We start from the raw sequence: 12,672 nt of genomic DNA, 5'->3' as shown, positions 1-12,672 counted from the left end.
TTAGCCTTTATTTCCTTTGCCCTCTTTTTTCCTAGTTGGCTTTAGATGTGGATTCTGTTTCTCAGGGAGAGGGTCTGAAATGTAGGTCTTGTGGGGTGTAAGAGTTTTACCATTTCTGAAAAAGGCATATATTGCTTGGACTAATGGGAATGATTTACAAAAATTCTCTAATCCCTTTGCCTTCGTTACTGGGTTTCAGTTATTTCTACCATAAACCTTTGAAACAGCTGTTCCAGCATTCAATCTCTGCTTACCCAAACTGGTGTCCCAGGGATGTTACCCAGGCAGGTTTAGGCTGCTGGCTGTCTTGCCTTCATCCTCAGCACAGCCCATGACTTGTGGCCCCCACCTGGATCCCAGAGCTAGCAATCAGTGAGGCTGCTACTGCTTCTCAGGCTGCTGCCTCCTGTGGTCCAGCTTGCTCCCGAACCAGGGGCTTGTCCCTGTGAGTGCTGGAAGTACTCGCATCCACGGTCATTTGTTGAACAAGGATTTATTGAACACCTACTATGCGCTAGCTCCAGTGATCCTCAGCTAAATATTCTCATTTCCTGCAGTAACTCCTCCTGTAAGCTAATCAGTTCAAGATCTGAAAGGTACCCTTTTCTACTCTATCCTCACTGCTATTTTCTTAGGAAAATATACTCATGTAGACACAGCTTAACCAAGACAGCCTTCATAATCCTCTCAGCATGACTAAACTATAGACAGGTTTCTTCCTAACTCCAGACTCCTGACCTCCCTTTTCTCAGAGTATTTACTTTAGGAAACTTGTCTTTGTAAGTCCATTCTCTGTCCCTTTGATATGTAAATCTTTTCAAAATCCTCCTGCTGGTTTTAGAAATCAGAACTGTCTCTCTCAAGAACCTGGGAACCATCTCTTTGAAATGTAAGCATATGAAATGAAAATGGAACTCCTATGTCCTGGTCCTCTGGGAGGAGCGGAGTCTGACTTAGGAAGACACCTTGCTCCAAGTTGTAAAACTACGTGCATCAAGAAGAGAAGGGAGGGCTTCCCTGGTGGCACAGTGGTTGAGAGTCTGCCTGCTGATGCAGGGGACACGGGTTCGCGCCCTTGTCCGGGAAGATCCCACATGCCACAGAGCGGCTGGGTCTGTGAGCCATGGCCGCGGAGCCTGTGCTCCGCAGCGGGAGAGGCCACAAAAAAAAAAAAAAGAGAGAAGGGAAAGTTTACTTTTCCTTTAGACGAGGCCAATCAAGCAACACAGGTTGTGCATGACACCCCACCTTGCGCCAGTTCTTAAAAACCCTCCAGCCCTTATTCTTGGCATAAAATCAACGTCTGTCTCTTCAACTTGTCCAGTGCAATTCATTATTTTAACGGGCTGCAAAAATAAATTAATCAGATTTTTCCAATGAATGGTCTATTTTTCCAATCTGGACACAAACGTTTTTCAGGAATCGAGTGCCTGCTGAGTCTGATCCAGCCCACGCTCTTGTGGCAGGGCTGCTTTCCCGGGGACACTGTGGGTGTCCGCTGGGAGAGGCTGGCGTGGTAACGACCCAGGACAGACACCATCTCTGCTGTCCCCTCCACAGCTCTAGGCCACCTGGAAACAGCTGGTGAGCTGTAGCTTGAGATGCTACCAGTTCCGGCGTTTGTTTGGCTGGGGACAGAATGGCTTATTTCAGCTAACCTCCTTGGCAAGTGGGAGCTCAGGCTGGGCAGAGTGCTGTGAGTAAAACAATCCCCTCACATTCCCAGAGGAGTGGTTACAGGACGGACATGGCCGTGGAGAGAAGTCTGTGTCATCCTTACCGGCCGCTCTTACCTGCATCAGCGAGAAGAAATGGTTCATCGCGATTCCGATCACGTCCTGCAACCAGCTCTCGTTAATGATGTCCAGACACTCCTGCTCTGCCTCTCCCCTGCGGGCATCACAGATGTCCCATAGGCGGTCCCGTAAGTCCTGCACACAAACACTGCTCTGAGACTTCAGAATCACAGCTCAGATGACCTCCGTATAATAAAACTAGAATCCTTTGCCTGTCTTAATGCGTCTGAAGAAATTTAGACCTAATACACTCATATATATTATCCCTTTGGTAAACAGATATTTATTTTGCTTCTACTCTGTCAGGCCTTAACTTTCTAAGACCCCCTCAGCACACCTTGTGCCCAGGTCCACGGTTTACTTTATTCATGAGGGGCTATGTTTTATGTATTCTAATCCTTCCTCACAAGATTTGATTGACCAAAAAAGACCTTTCAGGGAATTTTTGAGGAAATGGTGTATTGTTGGTGTAAGAAATATGCCGCTTTATTGAATCCGAGGGCAGAGGCCCATTAATTAATCATGAGTGGAGCATGTCATTCTCCAAGAAATAGGGTCTGAGCTTAATAGGACTGTCTGAAAATAAGCTTTGTATTACAGAGCTAGCAGTGAAAAAAAATCTTTCAAAGATCCCAGCTCTGCCACTTACCAGATCCTGAGGAATAATGTTGATGACACCTTTCTATGTGTGTCAGTGTTCAGAATATAAGTCATTAGACTTATATTGACTCATTTAATGCCTCACAACCACCTCGGGTACTATTATTTCCTTCATTTTGCAGATGAGGATACTGAGTCAGTCACAGAGAGGTTATTTTCCTAAAGTCACATTATGAGCAAGTGGTGGAGGCAGGATATGAGCCTGTGGGCTTGTCTGTACCACTAGATTAGGGCTCAGTTCCTTGACCTGTAAGATGGGGATATTGTTTACCCTTTGGATGTGCTGCAGTTAGCCTAAGCCTGTAAAGCACTTAGCACAGTATTTAGCGCACAATAATTCCTCAGTTATAAACAGTATCATAATCTTATTCATAGCAATAACATATCTGTTTAATTAAAATTCCATTGAGAAAATATATACAGTCCAATAAAACTTGACAGTTTTCACGATCATAATAATTGATTGAACATTTACTGTGTGTTGGGCATTGTGTTAAGTGCCTGACGTTGATTACCTCACAAATCCCCACAGTAACCAAGGGAGAAGTTTCTGATGAGAAATTTGATGCCCAGAGATGTTGAGTCACTTGCCTATGGTTTCAGTGCGGTGAAGTCAGGAATTCGAACGCAAGCAGTTTGGTTCCAGTGCCTATAGTGGATTTTACTTCTGTGATGCTGTGTTTATGGAACACTTAGCATTTTGGTTTGTTATCTTGTGGGGGCTTCACATGAAATGAAAACATCACAGGCATTTTTATAGCTATACACTAATATCAGAACAGTACGCCATTCTTTTAGAGCTGACCTTGATGTCTCCCTGGTCTTTCCACAAATGCTATATCAGACATCCAGTGAGGACTGGCTTCTGCTCCTCAAACATTTATACATTTTAAAAAGACAGGAGAGGAAGCAGTTGAGGAGAAAGTACAAAAGCAGGAGCCTGGGACCTTGTTTCTAGCTCTCTTTCTGCTCCTGACTCACTGGGAGGCGTTAGCAAGTACCAGTGTCTCTGTGGCTTGGTTTTCTAATGGTAAAGTGAGGACAACATGATAGCAGAACCTTTCCATTAACTTCTTAGGATTGGAATGAAAGAAGCCAAGAACAAGGAATATTACCAGGAATAAAGAGGTTAACTACTGGCAAATAGGATGATGGATTTGTCATTTCCAATTTTGCTTCTTTTAAATATCTAATCTGTCTGTAATAAACATATGGTACTTCTGGAATACAGGAGGGCCAGGATTGTGAATAGGCAGGAAGGAGATAGGAAAGGCAGGTATGTTTTAGGATTACCATTTGAGGAATGTCTAAGAACAGGTGAAAGACTTCAGTTTATTGGGACATTGATTAATGCAATACCTCCTGGATTAAACCCTCCAGCACCCTGGTCATCCAAGTTACCATAATGCCTTCACTTAATTTCAATAGCTTCCCAGCTGGTTTTCCAACTGCTCTCAAACACACCAAGCATCCTCCCTCTTCAGTGCCTTCGCTTTTCCCTATGCCTGATACACTCTTCCTCCCCAAATCTGCATGGCTTATCTCACTCAATCTCTCCTGTCCTGAGTTTGCTCAAATATTGCCTTCTCAGTGGGCCTTTCCACAACTACCATATACTAAAAGGTATATCAACGTTCCTTCCCTCACTGCCCTGCTTTCCTCCTTCACGTAGCTCATATTATCAGTGACGTACTCGCTATACATTTACTTATTTATTGCTCATCCTTTGCACTCTGGCCCCCAGAACATAAACATCCTGAGGTCATAGGCTTTTTGTTCAGTGTTGAACCCCCCGCCCCTTGAGCAGTGCCAGGACCATGGTAGATGCTCAATAAATATTCACAGAGCAGATGAATGGGTCATGGGGGTAGAGCTTGGGAATTTGTTGTCGTTGATAAATAAATACTGAGATTATAATCAGATATGACTACTAGTAGCCTATACTTAAGGTTGTGGAAGGGGAAAGACTTCCCCTGACAGGATAAGGGGCTCTGTAAATCTACATAGGAAAGACAAAAGGTGAGAGATTGAAATCAGGCTTCTTGTACATCAGAGGACCTTTTCTAAAGCATCAGGGTAATATACTCTGAATTTATCATATACTTATGAATTTATCAAAATCTGCCTGTCTACCAAGTGACAGGCACTGTGCTGCTGGAATACCAAGATGTATGAGATTTGGTACCTTCCCTCAAGGGATCTATTCAACAGAGGCAACACTTCAGGCTTTCTGGGATGTTCCCTCATTCCTCTTCTCCCTGACATCAACCAACCATATAAATGTAGCCAAGAGAGGCACGTACTTAATACCAGGCTTGGACACACTTACATGACCCAACAAAAGCGTTAGGAGTCTACAAAGTAGATGCCCAGAATGCTCTTGCACCGCTGGCCTTGGCTTCTCCTTTCACAAGCATTGGCTACCATATTCTCATTCTGAGCTCAAAGTACAGAAGAGCGATTGTTCTTGAAAGTCGGCAGGTTGGTGTTCAAACCATTTCTCCCCTCATCCTCACACCTCATGAGAGTAAGAAGGGGATGAATTAGGCTTTTTTTGTTTGTTTGTTTTGTTTTGCGGTACGCGGGCCTCTCACTGCTGTGGCCTCTCCCGTTGCGGAGCACAGGCCCCGGACGCGCAGGCTCAGCGGCCATGGCTCACGGGCCCAGCCGCTCTGTGGCATGTGGGATCTTCCCGGATCGGGGCACGAACCCGTGTCCCCTGCATCGGCAGACGGACTCCCAACCACTGCGCCACCAGGGAAGCCCTGAATTAGGCTTTTGAAGTACAAGATTTGAGAGTGTGGAAACTCTGGCCCCGCGGGTCATGGATTCCCTTACATTCACTCTTTGGTGTCGTTCAGCCTTCATTTCCTCATCATCCCACAGGTCATCAGGAAGAGAGTTGAAATCAGCCTGCCACTGAGATACAAAATCTTGCTTGTGGTCCGGACGCCTTAGAAACTGCTGGAAATCTGTTCTGTAAGGCATTCAGGGAATCAGACGGAGCTTATATGTCCTGCCTGTAAACTACACGGTTGTAACTTTGGAAACTTTACTTACCTAATATCATATAAGTAAGCAAGCACCGTATGCTGGCCTTCTCTCAGGTGCCTGAGTACTGTTTTGATGGAATTTATATAGGAATTTTCTACCAGTTTCCAGTAAGGTACTAAAAATGATTGTATTTCCTGTTAAATGGTAAAGCATAAAAATCATAATTTCAAAGTGAAAATTCTTCTGCGTAATTGAGTCAAAAGGGCACTACTAAGCAAGAAGATCAAGTTGCAACTGTAGCCACTTACGGCAACTCTGTGAAACTTCTTGCTCCTCCTTCCTCCCCTCCCCCAGCTAATTCCTATTTCAAATCATTTTTCATGTCTGAGCGCAGACATATTTTTTTCCAGAAATCCTTCCCTGATCCATCAAGTGTATAGGGTCATCCTCTGAAGTTCTGAAGTCCCACCTTAGCACCCTGTACTTCTCTCATTAGAGAACTGATGGCATTAATTATAACTGTTTATTTATTTGTCTATATTCACCTCTAGAACAGCAGTCTCATAAAACCAGGAAGAATTACTATCTTATTCACCACTAAACAGTTTTTCCTATAATTACCACAATGTCTGGGACATAGTAAGTGCTCAGGAAATATTTATTGAATGAGTGAATTGAATAATCACAGACCTCACATTTTGCCTAAGTTGGAGAACACCTAGGGTTCTTGTCAGGGTGATGATGAGTTATTTCTCTGAATTCTCCCTTGAGGTTTTACCTTTGCTGTAAAGTGCACCATGAAAATCAGAAAGTTTCTTTTACATTATCTTTAATGATGCAAATAAACAATGAAAAATAAGAAGTAATCAAATTGAAATAAAGTTGAAGATTTTTTTTTTTTTTTTTTTTTTTTGCGGTACGCGGGCCTCTCACCGCTGTGGCATCTCCTGTTGCGGAGCACAGCCTCTGGACGCGCAGGCCCAGCGGCCATGGCCCACGGGCCCAGCCGTTCCGCGGCACGTGGGATCCTCCCGGACTGGGGCATGAACCCGTGTCCCCTGCATCGGCAGACGGACTCCCAACCACTGCGCCACCAGGGAAGCCCCCATATTATATTTTAATATAAACTTTCTGTACGAATTTTTCCCTTATTGGTTGTGCATTTATTTATTCAGGGGCTTGCACATGGGGACCTTGGAGGTCATCTGGGCTAACTTCCCCTTCAACTGAGAAATGCCAAGAGATCTAGACACAGATTATCCAATCTCTGTGGACCTCACTGATACATTAGGCACATTTCAATGCAACCCCCTTTAGGGTCACACAACTTGTGTTAGTGGAAAATGCTTCCTGTGTTGAGCAGAAATTTGCCTTTCTGTATTTTCTACTTATAAGCCCTAGCTGTGCCCTTTGGAGAAGGACAGTCTACATTCACACCATCTTCTCTATGACAGCCTGTCAAATATTTGAAGACATTGGTGAGGAGAAGTAGGCTGGGATTCAGGATGAAACTCGCTTGCTTTTGTATTTCCAGCATCTAGTACAGCATTTGCAAACAACAGGTACTCAACAAATGTTAATATAGATGTAAGCGGAGTCACCTGAACCCAATTTTATCATGAGTTAAATTTTCAGGAGACTGGATGGCACTGGATGGCTTCATCTGGTTCTAACGGCCTATGATTCTATGTCTAACCATACTTCAAGTATTCATTTATCATACACATTTACAGTTCTTTCAATGCTCCTCTGAAATTATTTTAACACCTTTCTCTTACCTAGAGCCCCTCTCTGGTTTCTAGTTTTTCATGATCTCTCTTAAAAGATGTGGTATCCAGAGTGGTGCTGAAGACCATTTTAAGTAAGCTGACGACTAAACTTCCCTCCTGGTGACTTCAAGTCATTAATTAACACTCTGTGCGAGGAGAGTTACCACCTAGGAATGGACCTAATTGAACTAACATCCTGTTCACAGTTCTTAGTTATTTACAAGAACTTCATGAGAAATTGTCAAATGGTATTTTGAATTCAAGGTATACTATGTTCATGGTACCTCTCTGACCCACCTACTCGACCTTGCTATCAAAGAAAAGGAACAGGCCAGTTCAGCAGGACTTAGTCTTAGTAAACCTGTCTGACCTCTGGGTGATCACTTTGTATGTTACAAGTGCTTAGAGGCATGTGTTTAATAATTTTCTTTCCAATTTTGTCAGGGATTAACATCTGGATCATTGGTCTTGTATGCTACTAAATCCCATCCACCTATTGTTAAACATTTAGTCATTAGCCCACATCTGGTCTTCTAGATTCTCCCGTATCTTCTGTGATTTCTATGAGTTATTGATAATGTCCCATCTGTAGTTTATTTAATTCTCTGGGATGTTATTTTTCTGGGTCTAGGCACTTGAACTTATGTGATGTGACTAGATGTTAAGACCTATCCTTTCCAATTAAATAGTCTTCTCTTCATTGACTGAAGCGTAATAGGAAATTGGGCAGCCAAAGCAAGTATCCTCCAAGCTTCAGAAGCTAGAAAGCAAAGACCTATCACTCCACTGCCTCCTTGGTGGTCTCTGAACCTTCCCTTGGGGCTGGCAAAGGGATAAGGACCCAGGCTCCCCTTGAACTTGGTTGCTGCCTCTACCTGAGAGAGCCAGATATGCAAGCAATCCCCCTCTTTCTCTCACTCTCTCTCCTTCCCCATGCCTATTGAGGTAAGATATATCTGGGGTCCCTGGAAGGCCTGGAACTAGGGTTGCCAGATAAAGTATAGGATGCCTATATATACTTCATTGATTATCTCAAATTTAAATTCATTTAACTGGGCATCTGTTTTTCCTCTCCATTAGTAAGTAAGCTGTGCAGCTCATGTGTGAGAAGCTTAGAGTAGAAAAGGACTAGGGTAGGTCATGTGGACTGCTTTGTTTCCAGGTTCTAGGCTAATTCTGCTTGTAGCAAAAAGGAGTTCTCTACATGGTTTCACTTAGGTAACTAGAGGTCCGGGCTGTATATCCTCCCATTGTCCCTCCAGACCAACTCCCCATCTTTCACTCTCCATCCTGCTCAGTGACTGCTCTAGGAGGCTAACTCATGTGAATTACTTCAGGAAGCTCCCTTTCCTTCCACCACCCAGTCAAGAGATGTGAGAGCAGGAAGGACATGAGGTTTGGTTATATGCTTCCCTGCTCCTCTCTGCTGGTCACTGTGGGTGGCTGCATCCTCTGGGAAGGCCACAGCCCCTGGCAGATGGCCTTCTCCATGCACAGGTCTTCCTGAGGTCTGGACATCTGCTTCCTGTCCTCAGCTTCTCAGGCCTAGGGGCCGTAATAGCTCCTCTCTCTCTCTTGTTGAGGGTAACAATCTAATCCTTGTAGATTTTCTCATTTACTGGCCACATACATATAAATCATCCTTTATTCAACTTTCTTTAAATTATCTTCTGTTTTCTGCCAGGATCCTGACTAGAAGATCTACAATGGAAGCTGATGCCATATCTCAGTGTGAATATTTATTTTTCATTCATGTTCTCTATTTCCCTCTTGTCCTCTATGAATTTATTTCTCTCAAGGGCTTCAATGTTTGGATTTAAGGATTAGATTTTAATATTTTTGTCCTCCACTCTCCAACTCCTACCAAATAATATCATTTTAATTTTATCTCCTTCCCAACAACCACTTCTGTATCCTGCTTCTATGACAGTTCTTGAATATATTTATTTTTCAAAGTAGCTACTATTTGGCTGGGTGATAGTAATTACACACATCTGTAATTCTATCATTTAATGTTCTCATCTTCAAATATTTTCTGTTCTAATTTCTCCCTCAATGCTAATTAATTCATCAAAGCCTTATCGGTCTTCCCTGGTGGCGCAGTGGTTGAGAGTCCACCTGCCGATGCAGGGGACACGGGTTCGTGCCCCGGTCCGGGAAAATCCGCTGGACCCGTGAGACATGGCCGCTGAGCCTGCGCGTCCAGAGCCTGTGCTCCGCAACGGGAGAGGCCACAACAGTGAGAGGCCCGCGTACTACAACAACAACAACAAAGAAGCCTTATCAAGAATCTCTAACATACTCTTCACTGTATTTGATTCTGTATTGAATACAGTGAATGTTTATAATTTAATTGAGGAGATAAGTAAGACATTTCCCTAGGAATGTTCAATAACAATTGCAATTCATGATTGGTTCTCAAGTGCCTGGCACAGATGGTCAGGGCTAACAGTTCATAAGAGTAAGAAGCCATGGAGGATTGGAATTAAGAAGACAGGGACTGAGTCTTTCAAAAAACTCTTTGTCTTTTAAAAAGTTTTAAAAGAAAGACCGTTCTGTGTGATTGTCCCAAGATGATTTATCTATTAAAGCAGCCGGATTTGCCTAGGTGACAACTGGGCTTTGTAGCTGTCAGAGCATAAAGAACTGAATAGAGCTTCCAGGGCTCACCTGGGCATCTCCTTGCCTGACACTAGGGTACCCATTTAAAGAGCTGAGGCCAGATAGCTCTCTGTTCTTTTATTAGTTTAGTTAGCTTCAAAATTTTCCTTCTATTTCTAAAAAGTCAGGGGTTAAACTTCATTTGAAAGCATTATGATGTGGGCATGACAGCACGGTCGGAGGGCTATAATTTGCTGGATATGTGTTCTGGGGAAGATATTCTTCCAGGAAACTGCATCTCTGCTTGTCCCTGGGGTGAAAATTGGTCCTCAAAGAACCCATTTGTTCCCCTGATTGCAGCACTCAACAGCCGCTCAAAGCATGACTCAGAAATTTTAGGGAGGAGAGAAAGCATGGGATGTGATGCAATGAGTATTCTCAAAAGATCACCTCGGCCTTTTGATGAATATATATATTACCAGCTACAAAAGGCCTTTTGGATGGTGCAAATAATGGTGTGAATCTTCCTATAAAGAGGAGAAAAAACAGATTCTACTAGCTTGAGTCTAAACTGCCGTACCTCAGAAATCGGTTCATTCACATAAACCCATTCTTCTGATCCTGGCTTAGGTGGGGGTGGCGCTACTGGAGCAGGTGACACATCTGTAGAGTCAGCAGGTGATTTCTTTACTGGAACTTTCCCTCCTGGAGATTTTCCTCTGGGAGAACCTTAAACATGCATATTAAATCATGCCATTACAAGGAGATGAATGGGACCAGATTGTGGTGGGTGGATAAACCTATGATACCATGGATCTCAGGCAATTCATTAACTACTTTTTAAGCAAATTTGGGCAGCCTTATCAAATAAAAAATTTAAAAAGTCATTCTCTGTAGCCCCCAAATTAACGAATAATACCAAAAGCAATTTTTTTTTAAAGCAATGCAACTTCTCTTGTCCAATTAGAAAACAACTTGATATTTTATTTTCATCTCTGTCCTTGCTTCCACAATGAACACACGGGTTTTACAAAGTTTAGGCGCCAGAGAAAAGTGTATTTTATTTACTATTGCAAAAACTGGCAAACTAAACACTCACCCTGAATGAGAAAGAGAGTAGCTGTAACAGGAGTGGTGTTCTTGGTGTTTTTTGAAACCCAGGGGAGGAGCAGGGAGAAAGAATGCTATTGTAGGAGTCAGTGAGGGATGTAGGGGAGGAGAAGGGGTACCTCCTGAATATTCCCACATTCCCTGGATGAGACAGAGGGCTTCTGAGCGGGGAATCTATATCTGTTTCTACAGTCAGGGTGTAGGGATGAAGGCGACTGCTGTGCCGTGGGTCTGGCTGAATTAAGGCATGGGCGGGAGGGGAGAAGAAGGGAGCGGGGAGAAGGAGAGGGAGTGGAAAGAGAGAGGAAGGAGGAGAAGAAAGAAAAGGAGGTGGAGAAGGAGGAAGAGAAAGAGGCCTAATTTCAGCTCAGAATCCAGAAAGGGCATGTGCCCCACTCTCTGTGAGAACATCCAGGGGGGAATCCAGACCCGCGAAGCAGTACCCTTATGGTCTGAAAGATCTTGTAACTGATCAAACTACCTTAACTCAGAAAGCACTGATATTTCCTTAAAGGATCAAAGTTATAGTTTAGAAATTCACTCAGTTTAAATTCCACTTATTTTCAGTTTCCTTATTAAGATTTTAGATGCAGTTTATAGATGCCTACAGAATTTGCAGCACTTTCTTTCTCCAAAATATATTTCTTTGAGTATTATTTAACAATAATGCTGTTTAGAAAAGTAAATACATCTTCCACTTTTATACTAGTTTAAAATATATGGATTATAAGTAAAGGGGATATTGTTAATTATGTCATATGAACAGTTTAAATGACTTCTACTTATACAATTAAAACAAGTATTCATCATCTACAAGTTTAAATTTCCATCTAGGTATTTTTAATTAGAAAAATTTAAGAGCATCTTTTTTCAGGTGAAAACCAAAAATGTTCATAACTTGATATATTTTCCTGTATGATAATTTTTCATTCTCTGAACTGAATCTCTGGTGAAATAAAAGTGACAATACTATGGCCACTTTAAGATGAATTTCTCAAAGGAGAATTCCTAAGGAGAACTTTGTAATTATAAACGTGAGACTGGAATGGGTTCCTTTTTCTTCTTTTCTTACATATCATGATCATTCAGTGAAAACTAAGGGAGCCAGGGAACATTTTTGGACGATGTGCTTTGATCTCATTTAACTTTTATCTAATTGTTAACAATGAAAATGCAAGGGTAAAAGATTTGAATGAATAAAAAAATGTATGTCACAGTGAGTGAAAGTAGATGCCACTTTTGAACAAAATCTATCGACATCTCAAATGTCATGAGGGTCATTCCTTGCACCACCCACGCAACCATATGAAGACTTCAGTTTCTAATAAGATATTTGCTTTCATTTGGAAGTTGGATTATTGAGTCCTCAGTGTGGCCATTCTTCATGCATAAAATTCTGGAGAGTAATCTATGCTTAGCATATAGTAAAGATAGATTTTAGCAATTTTTTTTTTTTGTCCAGTTATAAGAACCTAATGGTATTACACAGAAGCACGTGGAGCGAGAACAAGTATAAATAAAATAAGGTCAAAAGAAAAATGTAATTTTAGGACATGGAATTTATTTAATCATTTTATCTGTAAAGAAATGGTCAAAGTTGAACCTATAGAACAATAGGCTTGAGCAAAGAAAATAACATAGTAGGAGCTCAGTAAAGGTAAGAATAAATTTCATCTATTGATGAGAGGACATTAAGAAAACTAGAACACTTTCAGATTAAGTTGGCACTACTCAGGGAGCTG

At 42.2% G+C, this 12,672-nt stretch overlaps 1 protein-coding gene across 1 annotated transcript in view; it reads right to left on the bottom strand.

Annotated features, from left to right (window-relative positions):
* Positions 1 to 12,672, bottom strand: part of SPEF2 (sperm flagellar 2) — a 171,036-nt gene that overhangs the window by 65,239 nt on the left and 93,125 nt on the right. The window contains 4 exon segments of the mRNA XM_067730508.1: positions 1,794 to 1,931; positions 5,295 to 5,433; positions 5,517 to 5,644; positions 10,401 to 10,549. Coding sequence (XP_067586609.1) covers positions 1,794 to 1,931; positions 5,295 to 5,433; positions 5,517 to 5,644; positions 10,401 to 10,549 — 554 coding nt within the window.

This window comes from Pseudorca crassidens, chromosome 3 (assembly GCF_039906515.1).
Source record: "Pseudorca crassidens isolate mPseCra1 chromosome 3, mPseCra1.hap1, whole genome shotgun sequence".
Classification (NCBI taxonomy): Eukaryota; Metazoa; Chordata; class Mammalia; order Artiodactyla; family Delphinidae; genus Pseudorca; species Pseudorca crassidens.
Note: the sequence above shows the minus strand (reverse complement) of the source record. Positions and strands in the feature narration are given on the sequence as shown.